General features: G+C 35.1%; 2 protein-coding genes across 2 annotated transcripts in view; both read left to right on the top strand.

Annotated features, from left to right (window-relative positions):
• The first annotated feature begins 326 nt into the window (after positions 1–326).
• On the top strand, positions 327–1,910 carry LOC126779569 (GDP-fucose protein O-fucosyltransferase 2). The gene has a single exon (XM_050503677.1). It carries the CDS (start codon positions 411–413, stop codon positions 1,611–1,613), a length of 1,203 nt encoding a protein of 400 aa, XP_050359634.1. The 5' UTR covers positions 327–410; the 3' UTR covers positions 1,614–1,910.
• Positions 1,911–3,323: 1,413 nt separating this feature from the next.
• LOC126779475 (double-stranded RNA-specific editase Adar) overlaps positions 3,324–16,883 on the top strand; it is a 33,969-nt gene continuing 20,409 nt past the window's right edge. The window contains exons 1-11 of the mRNA XM_050503481.1: positions 3,324–3,441; positions 4,880–4,896; positions 5,377–5,461; positions 7,401–7,471; positions 8,298–8,441; positions 12,451–12,613; positions 13,316–13,393; positions 13,985–14,107; positions 14,886–14,960; positions 15,552–15,684; positions 15,981–16,092. Of these exons, the coding sequence (XP_050359438.1) occupies positions 3,408–3,441; positions 4,880–4,896; positions 5,377–5,461; positions 7,401–7,471; positions 8,298–8,441; positions 12,451–12,613; positions 13,316–13,393; positions 13,985–14,107; positions 14,886–14,960; positions 15,552–15,684; positions 15,981–16,092 (1,035 nt within the window). The 5' untranslated portion in view covers positions 3,324–3,407. The remainder of the gene's footprint in view (positions 3,442–4,879; positions 4,897–5,376; positions 5,462–7,400; positions 7,472–8,297; positions 8,442–12,450; positions 12,614–13,315; positions 13,394–13,984; positions 14,108–14,885; positions 14,961–15,551; positions 15,685–15,980; positions 16,093–16,883) is intronic.

Below are 16,883 nucleotides of genomic sequence, written 5' to 3'. Positions count from 1 at the left end.
TTTTTTTTTTCAAAATATATATTTTATGTATGTATCGCTAGATTATTTTTATTTTATATCAATATTTCTCACCAATGTTTTAGTTTTTCTTTGCTTTTTGCAACTTGGCGTTCTACGATACCTTTTGATAATTATTTAAAGTGATATAGTAATATATCTATCCAAATAATAAAACGTATAATTTTTCATTACTATTGAAAAAAGTAAAAACTATGAAATTGAATCGCACCAGTTTCTATGAAATCACCGACATTAAAAATCGGTAATAATTCATTATCTAGACACCCTCCAGCAATTACAAAACTTGTCATTTGTTTTTAAATTCATACATTTTTTTAGGTGTAGGTATACCGTGTAGCTTAAATATTTAATTAACATTTATCTTAGTTTACTTTTCTATCTCCTTAAATATGATGATTAATTTGAGTCTTCTGTTCCTTTGTGTTATTTTAACGACCGCAGAAAAAAACGACGGCTACTGTGATTTAAAAGAAAAAACTTGTGATGGAGCTTTTCTAAATGAAAAGTTTATTATGTACGATGTAAACCCACCAGAAGGGTTCAATTTAAGACGGGACGTCTATATGAGATTTGCAATCATGCTATCCGAGGCTGGACAACATCATAAAAATTGGAAATTGATTTTGCCGCCGTGGTATAATTTGTACCATTGGAAAGCAAAACAAAATGCCTATCCGTTATATTGGAGTCACTTTTTTGATGTGAAATCCTTAAAAAAATTCGCACCAGTAGTGGAATTACATGAAGTGTTTTCGAAAATAGATTCGAATATTTTTACGATTGATCGTCTATATGTATTACAAAACTTTCCAGATGCATTTGAAAACGGTGAATTTAGAGATAAATGGGAGATTGAAGGGAACTGTGATTATGGTAGCAGTTTTTGGGGATATAAAAATATCACAGTAAAGGAAACAATATGTGTAAAATATCAAGGAAGAGTATCAAATTTATGGGAATTGATATCTTTAAACCCATCAGATAAGTTTGTCATGTTCGCTCATGGTGAAATTCCATTACATGATCAATATGGCACTAAAAAGTTTTGGGATTGCAGACGAAGCATGAAATTTAATAAAAATCTCATTAATATAGCTAAAAAATTCATTTCTAAACACTTCGATTGCAATAATGAAAAGTGTACAACATATATAAGTATTCATTGGAGACGACAGGATTTTGCTCGATCATGTAGAAAAGATGTACCATCAATAAAAGGAACGGTGAAACAAATTGATAACGCTATCAAAACCTACAACTCACAAGTTGTTGATATTTTCATAGCATCGGATGCTCAGAAGTCTGAAATCATAAATTTGGAAAAACAACTCAATGATATTGGTTATAAGGTCCATTTTTATTTACCGACACAATCACAGTTAAATAAATATAAAGATGGCGGGGTTGCTGTCATAGACCAGATAATATGTTCGCATGCCGCATACTTTATTGGAACACATGAAAGTACATTTACATTCAGGATACAAGAAGAAAGGGAAATATTAGGTTTTAACAGTTCGACCACTTTTAATAGGCTATGTCCTGATAATGGTAGATGTGAACGTCCTTCAAAATGGAAAATTGTCTGTTGATTACAAAATTTTGTCTTTTGATTAGAAAACCAATTCTCAATCCTTAAGGTAACTGTGCACTGTAACACTTGCTTTCTTTTTTAACCCCATGAAATGAAATAGAGGTAGCAATATCTTGTAAAATTAGCTTCGCTGTAAGATTGTGAAATTAAAATAAGCTCACTTATGTTTAATATTAATTAATGTAGAAACGTAATAAATTCCAATTAGTCTTTTTTAAAATGTGCCATAATTATTTTTAAGTTGTAAACCAAAGATTTTAAATATAATTTACAAATACTATAATTAGTTTATATATATATTATACTTTTGAGAATATGCATAATATAATATTGTTATTAATATATGAATAAAAATGTATAAAAAAGTTGTGTTTTTCTTTGTACTTAAACTACTACAATATACAATTATTTAATTAGATGAATGAATGAATGAATTTATATCTGCATTTTTCCTCTTATTGTTAACAATGACAAATAAATTTTATCCACAATTTGACATTTTAATTAATACTTTTCTATCTACCAATCAACAATTCAATCTGTTCTAATACTTTACTTCGATTATTCAACATCCAAAAACGTCATGACCATAATAATATGTATATATTATAATATGTATATTATTTTTTTATTTATAATCAATTGACCACACAATATGCAGTTGGAATAATAGGCGGACTAAACAAAAATCCGTTTAGGCGGCAATCGGGAAATTGTACCAACAACAATACAAATATATGTACCTATATAATATACTACTACATATATAATATACATACTACATATATAATAAATATATGTTATATAAACTTATAAAAATACGATATCGCATATATCATAAAATAACAAGACTGACAAAAACTAGGGACTTAGCAACTTTCTGAAAATATGCTCTCGTAGACGATTCTTGAAAATAATCTTAGAGATAGCTTTTCTTATAATTTCGGGAATATTGATTCATAATCAGGCAGCTTGGATTAAAAATTAAAAACGAAACCGAAAGAAGTATGAACTGATAGAAGGTAAGAATCATTAGAAAGTAGCTGACGATAGTGATAATTATTCAAAAATTTGAATTTTAATATTAAATAATCAAGAGAGTCAATGAGAAAAGAGATAGTAATCGGGAGTCTACGTCGTCGAACTGTAAGGCATTTTAATTTATCACTATATATAAACAATAATAACAAAAAAATATACTAATATTAAAAACGAGCTAAATTTTGTTGACTGACTATTTTATTCCGCTATTTATTAATAATATATAGATAACATAACGTGTTTTTGTTTTTATATATTTTAATAAATAATTTATAAATTATTTATAGAACGCATAGGAAATTTAATGGATTATGTCTTGGAATGAGAATAATGTGATGTCTAGTCCTTGTGACTAGATTGTCATAATAGTTTTTTGATATCTGGCAGCACTGTAATTTGAAGTCGTATGATTTAGGAATGGTAAAGTACTTGTATCCAGACCCGGTGAATATTTATAAAAAAAAGAACGTTTTGTGTCATCGATTTGTTTACATTCGCTTATTTCAAAGATAATTTAACTATTGAAATTTTTTTAATTTGTATAAGTGCCTTTGCTAACTGAAACAGTATTCATATTTTTTTTCCTTCTGTAAATATTTTCAAATATTATATTACTCAATATATTATATTAAAATATTTTACGTTTTCAAGTGTAATTGCATATATTGTAAGCGGCATAAGTTTCGTTAAAATGTCCTTCAAATTAATAGCGTTTTAGTAGTGCGCGTAAAAATTATTCAGCGAGGTTAATATGGATCAAACAGTCTTAGATTTTACTGAAAACGGTAAGCAGTGTTGTTTATTAGACGTTACTTCCATTGGGGGAAATTTCAATTCAATTTAACGTGTAAAACGATGATTTTAAAGTGTTCGCAGAGCCTTCTTGAATTATTTTCATACAAATGAATACATAACTTTTTAACTGAATAAAACAATATGTAAAGCCCAATAAATATTTGATCATTTATACAGTTAATTTAAACTTCTTTTAGAACAGAACTTAAAATTATAATGAATATATTATAACACAAAAAATATTTTTATAAATATAATTGTGGTTAAAATAATCTTATTTAAGTTGTATATATATATTTATAGTATGCTATATATATTTGTGGTATTGTCAAAATGAATGGACAATGATAATTATGACCAATTTTTAATTTTTTGATAAATAATCTATTGGTGTTAAAGAAGGTCACGGAAAAGAGACATATGGTATGTAAATCAGTAAAATTTGCTTTCATGAAGTACTGAAATTCCAGATGCGGGAAAACTATTCTCAGTAGCCAGGGTAAGCTTGAAGATTGGCAAGCTGAATGGTCAAGTTATTTGGCCATTTGAACTAGTAACTTGGCAAGTTGGTACTATTTATCACAAGTTTCTCCAGTGAAAAAAAGTTCATACATAATTGTCCAGGATGATTCTGGAGTGAGCCAGTGTTAAAACTCATTGCATAAGATTTTTTTTTATAAACAATTTGATGTTGACAAGGGTTGTTTTTATAGGGGTCGGTTGAATCTCTCAAACGACATTCGCCTCGCGTACATGCATAGTTTTTTTATATGAGTTTGTAGTTAGCCTTAGTCTCACTTGTATGACTTCCTAATATAATGAAGTCAGCATAATTAATTTATTAGTCAAATATAATTTCATTGTGAGGATTAGTACGTGACAGTCTTTCTTAACAGAGATCAACTATTTAGAAGATATTAAACACGACACACTGGTGTAGTCCATGCGGCATATATTATGCGGGCCGGCAAGGCGGGGGCGGCTAGTGCAGAACATTCTTCCCGACTGTACTGGCCGTCGTCGCGTTTAGACTCTACTACCACTTACCATCAGGTTGAGTAAAGTCATTTGCCCTTCCGGCAAATATATAAGAAATATATATATATATGTAAATTAAATTTAAAAAAAGTAATTACTGGTTTTCTTAAAATTATACTTTGATTTTTAAGTTTGAAAGGCATAACTAGTATTTAAATTTAGAAAAAACTTTTTTGTTTTGCTCGTATAAAATTACAGATATATAATTTTTTACAGTACATATAATTTTTTCTTTCATTTGTACGTGTTTTTTCTTATGCACCTTCACTGATAGTGCCCCGAATACCATGAGTACCCTTGTGTAGGGATGTAGTAATTACTGTTTATTCTTCCATTTAAATGAAAACTTATGTAGATTATTAAGTTAATACATATATTTTTTGTTTTCAGATATTTTTGAACATTGGGTAAGTGTATAATATTTTTATATTATATATTAATTAAATGAAATTATGATTTAACATTCTAAATAAATTTAGAGAATAGGAAAATTGCAACACTTGTCATTTATAAAAAAAAGCTTTTCTCTCATTTATTTATTATATAATAATCCGATAGGTCGGCAATCCAACGACACGATCGAACAGGATTACACCTGAATAACTGTTGTGCTTTACATGCTATCTGAAACAAACTCTGCCAATTACAATAATTTTTAATGGTGTTATAACAATTCTGACCGAAGATTTGAACCCAGGACTTCAGGATCGGTGGCTTATAAGCCGTTACAATTTTTATACAGAGCTCACTTGTAAGTTAAATTAATAATCTTTCTAACTGCCTTTATATTTTACCCCCAGCTCATCCATATATGCCCCATGATCATCCATAACAGAAATTGTACATTATATATTTTTTTATTGAATGTGTGTTCTTTTATTACACAGAATACATCCGTGAGTTCATCAACGGATTCCATAATGCGTTCGTCGCCGAAGAAACGTCATCACCGATCGAAGAAAAAGAATATGAGTAATTATCTTAATACTGTCTGTTTGTCACGCTTTCACAGCTAAACCGCTGAACCGATTTTGATGAAATTTGTTTTTAAACAAGATTAAATTCCAAGAAAGGATATAAGCTACTTTTTGTACATAACTTGTGAAAAAAATAATCCCTTTAATCCTAAGGCTACAGTCACACAGGAGTCTGTTTTATAGGTTCGTTATATCCGTTTATTTTTCAATGATGGTGTATGGACGAAATTGTAGGAGTGTGTTCGAACACGCATTATTTCTGATCCTGATATGATATATATAATCCTATATAGTATATCCTATGTAGTAACAGCCTGTGAATGTCCCACTGCTGGGCTAAAGGCCTCCTCTCCTCTTTTGGAGGAGAAGGTTTGGAGCTTATTCCACCACGCTGATCCAATGCGGGTTGGTGGAATACACATGTGGCAGAATTTCAGTGAAATTAGACACATGCTGGTTTCCTCACGATGTTTTCCTTCACCGTAAAGCACATGAAAATTCAGTGATGCTTGCCTGGGTTTGAACCCACGATCATCGGTTAAGATTCACGCGTTCTTACCACTGGGCCATCTCGGCTCTATCTATCCTGATATGATATATATAATCTCAAGTAGCTACAAATCCGATGAAAACTGTACTGTATACATATATACCTTATGTGTGAATGTGAACAAAGTTTCGAGAAAAGGATATTAAGAATCACTGGTGGTACAGCTTTGTGCAAGCTCGTCTGGGTAGGTACCACCCACTCATCAGATATTCTACCGCAGAACAGCAGTACTTAGTATTGTTTTGTTCCGGTTTGAAGGGTGCGCGAGCCAGTGGAATTACAGGCACAAGGGACATAACTTGTTAGTTTTAAAGGTTGGTGGCGCATTGGGGAAGTAAGCGATGGTTAACATTTCTTACAATGCCAATGTCTTTGGGCGTTGGTTACCACTTACCATCTGGTGGCCCATATGCTCGTCCGCCTACCTATAGTATAAAAAAGTAAACTAGAAAATATAGTGAGGTTATATGAATGATTTATATCCAACAATCCGCAGTGGAGCAGGATGGGGATTAAATATATAAATATATAAGAAGCGCGGTAACGTTTGCTCAGCATTTGGCAACGTATATATATTTTCTCATTTCTCCAAGGTTCGATGAGTTTTTTAAACGTATTTATGTTTTTTTTGTATATATGTGATGTACTTCTCGTCGAATATCTTGAAAACAGATGATGAACTGCTCGAAATCGATTTGTTTTCTTTTTTTTAATTGTTTTTTTTTTTGACACAACAAAAATTATTTATTAACATAAATGAATTTTCTTCGAGTATAATTAAAAAATGATAAATTGATTTTAAAATATTATTTAATTTTATAATGAACGTCGAATGTCCTTTGTCTGATGTGAATTTAAAAAAAAAAAAAAAAAAACATTTCGCGGGTAGTCGCAAAATGATTTGTAATTGTCAATAAAATATGTTCAATATAGTTCCGTTGTTTCGTTCATAATTTGTTTCTTTGATAATTTTTGATACGTATTTATAGAACTTGAAAGGATTGTATAGAATATGTGCGACACTGAACAAATTGAAGTAAAAAATAATTGTATAGTTGAAGTTCAAGGTTACAGTTTGCTAATATACGTAACGTAATAAATGACACGAAAGATGTACAGACATATCTTGGCTAATCTTGGGATTCTTGAGCTCTAAGATGTTAAGTCTCGTGGCAGTTACGCTGTTATACATCCTTCAACCCGGAACTCAGCTGTGTATTGGTGTTTGGCGGTAGAATATGCGTTGAGTGGGTGGTACCAACCCAGACGAGCTAGTAGATAGAAGATAGCTAGTAGTTATATATATGTATATATATATATATATATATATATATATATATATATATATGTATATATATTTATTGTATGTGTTTGTTATTTACAGATGACGAACCTCCAGCTAAGAAGTCGGCTCCATCGATCCAGCTGGATGCTGGTTTCAAATGGAATTTACAGGTGAAATTACTTTGTTATTTCTATATCCTAACTGATATTATAATGAAAATGTGACTTCGTTTGTCTGTTACGCTTTCACACCTAGACCACTATCACTGCATTATCAGCGAGTAACATAGGCTTTTTGTCCCCGTATTCCCACGGGAACGAGAACTACTCGGGTGAAACCTCGGGCAAACGGTAATAAATAAACGGTAATAATAAACGGTGTCGCTGTACTCCTCCTAAATGGCTGGACATGATGACATTTTTTTGTGTAAGGGGAGAGGGGTAGCATGTTTTGGATTGAATCCGATAGACGATGATGCGTTAAGGTAAAAAAAAATTTTATGTCACGGTTCAAAGTCGGGACTACAGTGGACTGGTAGACTAAAGGTAGACTTGTCTTTAAATATAACACTATTCGACTGGTGGTGGGGCTTTGTGCAAGCTCGTCTGGGTTGGTACCACCCACCCATCAGATATTCTACCGCAAAATAACAGTACTTGGTATTGTTGTGTTCCGGTTTGAGAATGAGTGAGCCAGTGTAACAACAGGCATAAGAGACATAACATCTTATTTCCCAAGGTTGGTGGCGCATTGGCGATGTAAGCGATGGTTGACGTTTCTCACAATGCCATGATGACCACTTACCCTCAGGTGGCCCATATGCTCGTCCTATACTATATAAAAAAAATGGCGATCGGCTAAATCGTATAGAAGTTGTTGTGCTGCCTTCTTGCTTCTTCACACAATATACAATCTCTAGTGCCTGGCTACGAGAATGTGTAGTTACTTTCAAATTTATAATATTAGTATGTATATATATAAATTATTTTGTGCCAGGCTTTGGCCAAGGCCGCGGAATCCGTGGAAACAGGAGGCAAGTCGCCCGTGTCAGCTCTCAACGAGCTTGGAGTGAGGGTCTCGTACTGCGTGCTGAGACAGGGGGGCCCAGCGCACTGCCCGAGCTTCACTGTTGCTGTCACCGTAAGTACATAGGCGAACAAATAAACGGTGGCTTTGTGCACGTCACGGTGGTTCTGTGTGTCTTATTATAACGAGTTATTAAATATAAAAAAAAAGAGTGGCAGGTGAAAACATACTGTTAATAAATAAATGGTAGTACTCGTTGGTAGGACCTTGTGCAAGCCCGTCTGGGTAGGTACCGCCCACTCATCAGATATTCTACCGCAATACAGCAGTACTTGGTATTGTTTAGGGGGACTTTATTTTATAATATGTAGTGATTTTTCTATTGAGTTTAAGATTAAAATAGGTGATTTAAATTGAACGTAAATTAAAAATTTTTTAACATCCTGTATATATCCCACTGCTGGGCCTCATCTCCTTTTAAGGAGAAGGTTAACAGGCTGTTATTCATTATTTCTTCAATCAATGTTCTCCACTCGTATCGAAACGTCCACAAGATGATGGATAGATCTCATTAAATACGAAGTTCTCTAACTGAATGTTCAAGAATAGAGAGAGATGGAGTATTACAAAAGCCGCGACCAAGCTACATCGGAACATTCTGGGCATCACATGGCAGGATCGCGTGACAAACGAGTCTGTTCTAGGCGAGGCACAGCCGCCTAGCATCATGGCCATTCTCAAAAAAAAAAAAACGGTTACAGTGGCTGGGACACGTGCATCGATTGGAGCAGACTCGTCTTCCAAGGCAAATACTACTGGGAGAGGTTGCGGATGCGAAAAGGTCTGGTAAGTGGCCTATGCTCCGTTATAAAGATTGCGCTAAGCGTGATATGGTTGCCTTTAACATCCCTTGCCACCGATGGGAGGAACTGGCTGTGGACCGTGCCAAGTGGCGACGCCTTATTAACGAAGATCAATCAAAGCATGACGATGCCTGGTTTGAATTATTAAAAGAAAAACGCTCTAGACGTTCATGAGCGGGATTCAAACCCCCGCCCATCTGGGGGCGCATACACTTGTCGGGAGTGCGGCCGACGGATCCTCTCTCGCATTGGTCTCTTCAGTCATGAACGGAAGTGCCTTCGAGATGCTGCTTAAATCATCTGTCAAAGATGCAGATGCCTATAAGAGGACCAAGCTATCATAACCAATAACACGCCAGGAATGTACGGATAAGAATTTTCTAGAACTCTAAACAAGGGACAGACATGTTCTCTGTTAGTTGACGAACAAATGATTTCATTTGTATCAACGTTTAAAAACAGGATTCCCGATAATGTTTAGTAATTATCTAAAATAGTTATAACGAACATTTGTTTGATAAAATTAATGAAATTTCATTCAGTAACGCAATTAAATATTGTGAAATTAATAAACTATAGTTTTACCCGAAAATTAAAACTAAGTATGCACGAAAAGATATAACGTTTGAAGGAGTACAATAAGAAATTACTACCCACTATAAAAAATGTAAGCTCAATTAACGAGTTCAAGTATCGGCTCCAAGCTACATTTTGGAAAATTAATACTGATGACATAAGAAATTAAAAGCCGAGATGCTGTAGTGGTTAGAACGCGTGAATCTTAACCGATAATCGTGGGTTCAAACCCGGGTAAGCACCACTGAATTTCCATGTGCTTAATTTGTGATTATAATTCATCTCTTGCTTGACGGTGAAGGAAAACATAGGGAGGAAACCTGCATGTGTCTAAATTCATTGAAATTATGTCACATGTGTATTCTACCAAACCGCATTGGAGCAGCGTGGTTTAGTCGTGGTTAGAATGTTTTTTGTTACGTATTTTTCTGAGCGCGATTTTTGAAGTCAAGTGTTTTTTTGTTTTTTTTTTTTTTTTTTTTTAATATTACAAGGTCATAATATTTTTCTGTCAGATTTTGCTAATACATAGTTACAGTTAAGTTGATGATGAAGGAAAACATCGCGAGGAAACCTGCATGTGTCTAATTTCATTGAAATTATGTCACATGTGTATTCTACCAAACCGCATTGGAGCAGCGTGGTGAAGCTCTAAATCTTATCCTCAAAAAGGGAGAGGAGGCCTTAGCCCAGCAGTGGGACATCAACAGGCTGTTACTGTACTGACATAAGAAACTTAATTAATAATTAACTTTATGTCATGTTGTTCTCATGTGACGTTCGTCTTTTTTGAGAATAAAGATTCTTTGAATTATTAAATAGTTTGACTGTTGATATAAAGACGAAAATTTTTTTTTTTTATCATATGTAGTAAAATTATAAGTGTGTACTGGTTACAGTTAACAGCCTGTGAATGTCCCACTGCTGGGCTAAGACCTTATCTTCCTTTTTGAGATGAAGGTTTTGGAGCTTATTCCACCACGCTGCTCCAATGCGGTTTCGTGGAATACACATGTGACAGAATTTCAGTGAAATTAGACACATGCAGGTTTCCTCGCGATGTTTTCCTTCATCATCAACTTAACTGTAACTATGTATTAACAAAATCTGACAGAAAAATATTATGACCTTGTAATATTTAAAAAATAAAAACAAAAAAACACTTGACTTCAAAAATCACGCTCTGAAAAATACGTAACAAAAAACATTCTTATATACAAACTATTTAACACTTATCATATAATGAATACACGACTTTGATACATATACAAGCGAAGTACCACTCATCACGAGATCTCCTAAACTGTCCATCTGATTGACTTGAAATTTGTCACAGTTACTCCTTCCCCGACGTAGACGCTCACTGAGAACGGACTCTATGCAAATACTATAAAAAATACATTTTTCTTATCTACCCGTGCGAAGCCAGTTAATATATAGACATAGTTATGTATTAGGAATAGCCATATTGGTATGCCGTAAAGGCAGTTGGTCTTGTGCACGCACGTTCGCCGGTCGTGTCGAATTTCCATCCGATTTTAACAGTCCAAGAATAAAGTATTCCTGTATTGCTTATGGAAATACATCTTGTCGCTTTATCGATATTCTAACCCATATATATTATATATCGGATTGTGATTTGATTAATAAGAATCCAATGTCGATACTGAATATTCCAATGGTTTCAAGTTCAGGTACGTCGGCAGGTCGGGTAGTGAACACGTACCCGTTTTCTTCATGGAAGTTCTGGTAGTTATGCGCAGGCGCACAAATGGGACACCTGATTCTTAGTGGTCACTACCGCCCATAGCCATTGGCAACGTAAGAAATATTAACCGTCACTTACATCGAATATCTTATGTCCCTTGTGCCTGTACTAACTCATTCCACCCTTCAAACCGCAACGCAACATTACTAATTATTTCTGTTTAGCGGTAACAAACCTACCTTACCTTACCTTGCGATATATATTTACGTCCAATTATATAATATAATGCCTTCTTACAATAGGGGATTTTGTGTTTATTTTAAATATCTACACGATTTAACAAAATATAAAAAGTTTTATATCGATATTGATGTTATAATTTATTGTTTGGGTAAATATATATTTTTGTATTCGCACGTCAGCCATTGACGAAACATGTCAAACGGTCTTGCTTTCATTTGTCATCATAATGTTGCAACGTTTCTAGCAAATAAACGATTATTATTATGACAGTGCGTGCGTGCGTGTATGCGTGCGTGCGTGGCTGTGTGCGTGCGTGGCTGTGTGCTTGCGTGTCTCTGTGTGTGCGTTTACTGTAACTAACGCCGGTTCGAATTTTTAAAGATTACTTTTCCGAAATGGCGATCATTTTCACTTTTACTATAAATACGTGTAATTATTTCGTATAAAATATAGAATTTTGAGTTTGAATGAACATAACAACTGATCCAATAGTAAGTTGGAAATGTAAATCTTAAATAAAGAGCTGGTCCGAATCCGGAGAAGATTATCCAATGTGTGGTTCAATTTGCGAACATTCTTTTTTGAGGTAGAAAAGCCAATGATGACTCATCACAAGCTACATAAAGCCCTACCATCCCTAAAAAGCCTTTTAATCTCAAGTTAATGTAACGACGTTTGGGGTTAATATTATGTATATATTTATGCAGCAATAAATAAGTGGTTATTGATATAGGTAGCGGATATGACATTTGAGGGTTGGGGTCACAGCAAGAGGGATGCTCGAGCGTCAGCGGCGAGGACTTGTTTAAGCGCCCTGCTGGCGAGAGCTGGGAGGGTACTCCCTAATCCCGGTCCGCAGCCCGATTTCACTAGCGACGAACCACCGAAGTACCCGGGTAAGTTGAATTGTTTTTTATATTACAGTGTGTCGACGTGTAAATGGGTTTCTTGGTGGTAAGTGGTCACAACCGCCACTCGACATTGAAAGTGAAATAAATTTTAAAATCGGTTAATTAGATTTGAGTATATCCATTACAAACAAACATACAACAATAACAAAACTTTTCTCTTTATAGTATTAATATAGATACCAGTTGGTCTAGCGGCTAGATGTAAGGCCGCAGACCCGAAGGTCTTGGGCTCAATTCCCAGGTCGGGCCAATAAAAAGTTATTGGGTTTTTCTGTCAAAGATTCTCAGTAACAGCCCGGAGTCTGGAAGTTTGAAATGTTGTAGACTTCCGTGCCTAAAAGCACGTAAATCCGTTAGTCCTGTACCTGAACTCTTTCCGGTCGTGTCGGATTGCCGTCCCATCGGATTATGAAAGTTAGGGAATAGAGAGTGCACCTGTGTTTGCGCACACTCTCGGGCACTGTAATATGTCTTGCGCAGTTAGCTAATATTTCTTGAGATTGGCGGCCGTGGCCGAAATCGGTCTTGAGGACATTATTATAGATAGTTAGCAACAAAAATGAAAATACTTCTTTAGCGTTCTGACGCTATGACGTTTGTATAAAAATATTACTAGGTACTAATAATAACCATTGTAAGGTCAACATACACATTTTTTTTGTTACATTTGTTTTTTTCTGGTTACAGTATCGGAGTTTCAATGCATTGAAGCGAAAATACAGCCGCCCGATGGTACCGGAGATAATAAGGCAACCCCACCGCCAGGTAAGTTAATAATATTACTGTCGAGGTAGGAAAAATAGGCAGTTGCCATAAACGCAAAAAAAAAACAAATCTATATATATATAAAATAATTACTAAATATACAGAATTATATTGTTGGTGTTAGGGAGGGGGCATTATTGAAAGAAAAATATTTTTTTTTTAGTTTGGTGATATTTTGTTTTCTTTTCCCGCTAATTGCATTTGTTCAGGCAAAGGTAGCACAACAGTGCAGTCTAGTGACTTTATTATGAAAAAGACCAGATTCAAAAGTAGACTTATGGCAACAAAAAGAAAACATGAACCGCAGACTGTCACCGCTTAATCATCATGCGACCAGTTGGTTCTTCTGCCTCGAAAGGCAATAAAAATAGGTAGTTTTAATTTCTGGTCAAAATAACCAAATGACTTCGAACACGACCAGGTCTTCAACAACACCAGGTCTCCGAGATCTGTAACTCTATAAGCTAGCACTAGACCAGCGAACCAAATGTTACGCAAACTCAATAGTGTTAGCAGAACAATAGAAAATATATATTTGGGCGTAACATTGGTAGAGTTAGCAGAACAATATATATATTTTTTTCATTACAGGTCTCTTCGGTCCGGCCCTGTCCCCAGTACTCAAGAGCCCCATAAATATGTTGTACGAGACCTACCCCGGTATCACCTTCCACTGCTCCTTCGGCGATGGGTCTCCCCTGGATATGACGCAAGGTGGTGACGAAATATTTATTTTAAAAGCTCTTATTTAACTTGGACTGTTACAACAATAACCAAAACACACGACCGCTCTCCGCGCTCGACGCGGATCGAATAACTGCCCTAACTGCCTTAAGTATTATTACATTGCACGGTGATAGTAAAGTACTAGTAAGGAAGTACGGCCGACCGGGTCCACTTTACGCCCTAGCTAGGGACCCTTACTGTCTTACTCTTATTAAGGGTTTATGGACCCTGATTCAGAGTAATATAATACCCGTTTTAGCGACTATTTAGTTCAACAATGATTTCGCTCTTTCTGCCACCATTGATTTGACATTCGATAGAAGAAGACAGCATTGTTCTAAATGTTTATAAGTAAGGCCGAGTATTTATATAAGAAATAGGAATGTGGGCGTTTTTTTTAAATGACGTGGGGAGTGCCATTTAGCCCCCTGATGGTAAGTGATCAACACTACACATGGATATTGGCGCTGTAAAAAAATATTAACCATTCTATACATCGCCAACAAGCCTTAGGATCTAATATGTCATGTCCCTTGTGCCGTAGGTATTATTATTATTCCACTGGCTCACTCACACACACTTCAAATCGAAACACAACAATATTAAGTATTAATGTTTTTTCGGTAGAGCATTTGATGAGTGGTACCTACCCCAAACACAAAGCCCTACCACCAAATAGATAGATGCGTTATAAGCGTATCTTAATTTATTGTTTTCATACAATGTTTGTGAATGTTTCTATTTATGTTATTGCGTTTCATTGCAGCACCCATCACACTCAGCCATAGCATGCGGTTCAAGGTAGTCTGTCAGATAAAAGACCAGAAGTTCGAAGGTTACGGTGAGTTGTAATCAAATTAAAAAATCCTGTCTAGAAAACCGATGTTCGTGGATTCAAACCCGGGCAAGCGTCACTGAATTTTCAAGTGCTTATTTGTGTTTATAATTCATCTTGTGCTTTACGGTGAAGGAAAAAATCGTGAGGAAACCTGCATGTGTCTAATTTCATTGAAATTCTGCTACATGTGTATTCCACCAACCCGCATTGGAGCAGCGTGGTGGATTAAGCTCCATACCATCTCCTCGAAAAAGAAGAGGAGGCCTTAGCCCCGCTGTGGGACATTAACAGGCTGTTACTTACTGTTAATGTCTAAAAATCATCATGTTTTATCATCTACTTGTATGCGCCCGTGTCTCCTTTCCGCGTGTGAAGAGGGGGGTGCTGTCAGATTTTAGGTACCATATGTCCCCGTCAGTACCGCTGATCATGATCGGTTGACTAGTTAAGATGTTAAAGCGTAACAAACAAACCATCACTTTGTCATTTATAATATTAGTTACGATATAATATTCTGTTGAGAAATATGTCTTATTTATTAGTGATTTAAGGCCTTTTATTAAATGGCAATGTTAAAACATCCAATGATTTCAGGGTCAAGCAAGAAGCTAGCTAAGTTGGCGGCCGCCAGGGCAGCCCTGGGCGAGATGAACGAGAAGAATATGTCGCAGACCATGCCCGTGTCCTCGGACGGTCTTCCGCAACTGCTGGCTGATCACATCGCAAAGTAAATATACATATTTTATTATATCTCTTTTCTTGGTGGTGGGGGTTTATATAAACCAGTCTAGGTGGGTACCACTACAAAATTAAATTAACTAACTCGATTTCACCGATTACGTATGGCGGATAGCAGCCATATTGCCATATTTATCGCTATAAAGTTCAGAGTTTCATAATGTAATGAATTGATTTTGTAAAAAAATTTAGTTTTCATTGTCATTGGTTTTTTTTTATTTTTTATATTAAAATAAGAATTTAGTAATATATTTTATTAATGGTTGTAATCCATTTGTTTTTCAGATTAGTTAATGAGAAATTCAACGAGATGATGCGAGGCGACCTCGTGCATTCCAAGAGGAAGGTGCTCGCCGGCATCGTCATGACCATCGACAATAAAGTAGAAGGATCTAAGGTTCGATTTTTTTTTTTTTATCATCCGTATAAAATTCATTTTTTTTTTGTCAACGGTACTTATAGTATTATTTATAAACGTATTTTGTTAACTGCAATTATGGTTATATTTATGAACACGAATACAGAAGGAAGTACTTTACGGCTTTAAGCTGACCTTGGATGGGTACTCACCAGTTCTTCCACCGCCAAACTGAACAACTTCAGATTGCTGTGTCTCAATTAAAATGTTGAGTGAGCCAGTGCAATTACAGGTACAAGGGTTATAACATCTCAATATGAGCTTAAAAATCTCCGTGAAAAAAATGCTGAGGGACAAGGTGCTCACGAGACTTCATATTAAATAACAAATCTTACGCTGACGTCATCTGACGCTCGAAATCTTACGCTGACGTCATCTGACGTTCGAAGTCTCAGTTAGTTACCGCGTACCGCGCCAATATATTTACATATAATTACGTATATGTCCCAAGATTCATTGATCAAAAGCTGTCTTAAGTATTTTAATCTCAAACAGACATAACGACATGTATATATGATATAGATGTCGTTATGTGATACTAACTGCCTATCCGGGCCTTGTTCAGGTGTTAATATTGAATGATATACAAAAAAAATTACCAAAAATCATAAAAAAAACTCAGCGGTTTTTTTTTTATATATCATGTTTCGTGTAAGCCGAGATTGCCCAGTGGTTAGAACGCGTGAATCTTAACCGATGATCGTGGGTTCAAACCCGGGGCAGCACCACTAAATTTTCATGTGCCCAATTTGTGTTTATAATTCGTCTCG

This window comes from Nymphalis io, chromosome 29, assembly GCF_905147045.1.
Source record: "Nymphalis io chromosome 29, ilAglIoxx1.1, whole genome shotgun sequence".
Taxonomy (NCBI): Eukaryota; Metazoa; Arthropoda; class Insecta; order Lepidoptera; family Nymphalidae; genus Nymphalis; species Nymphalis io.
This window is presented reverse-complemented; position numbering and strand designations above follow the sequence as displayed.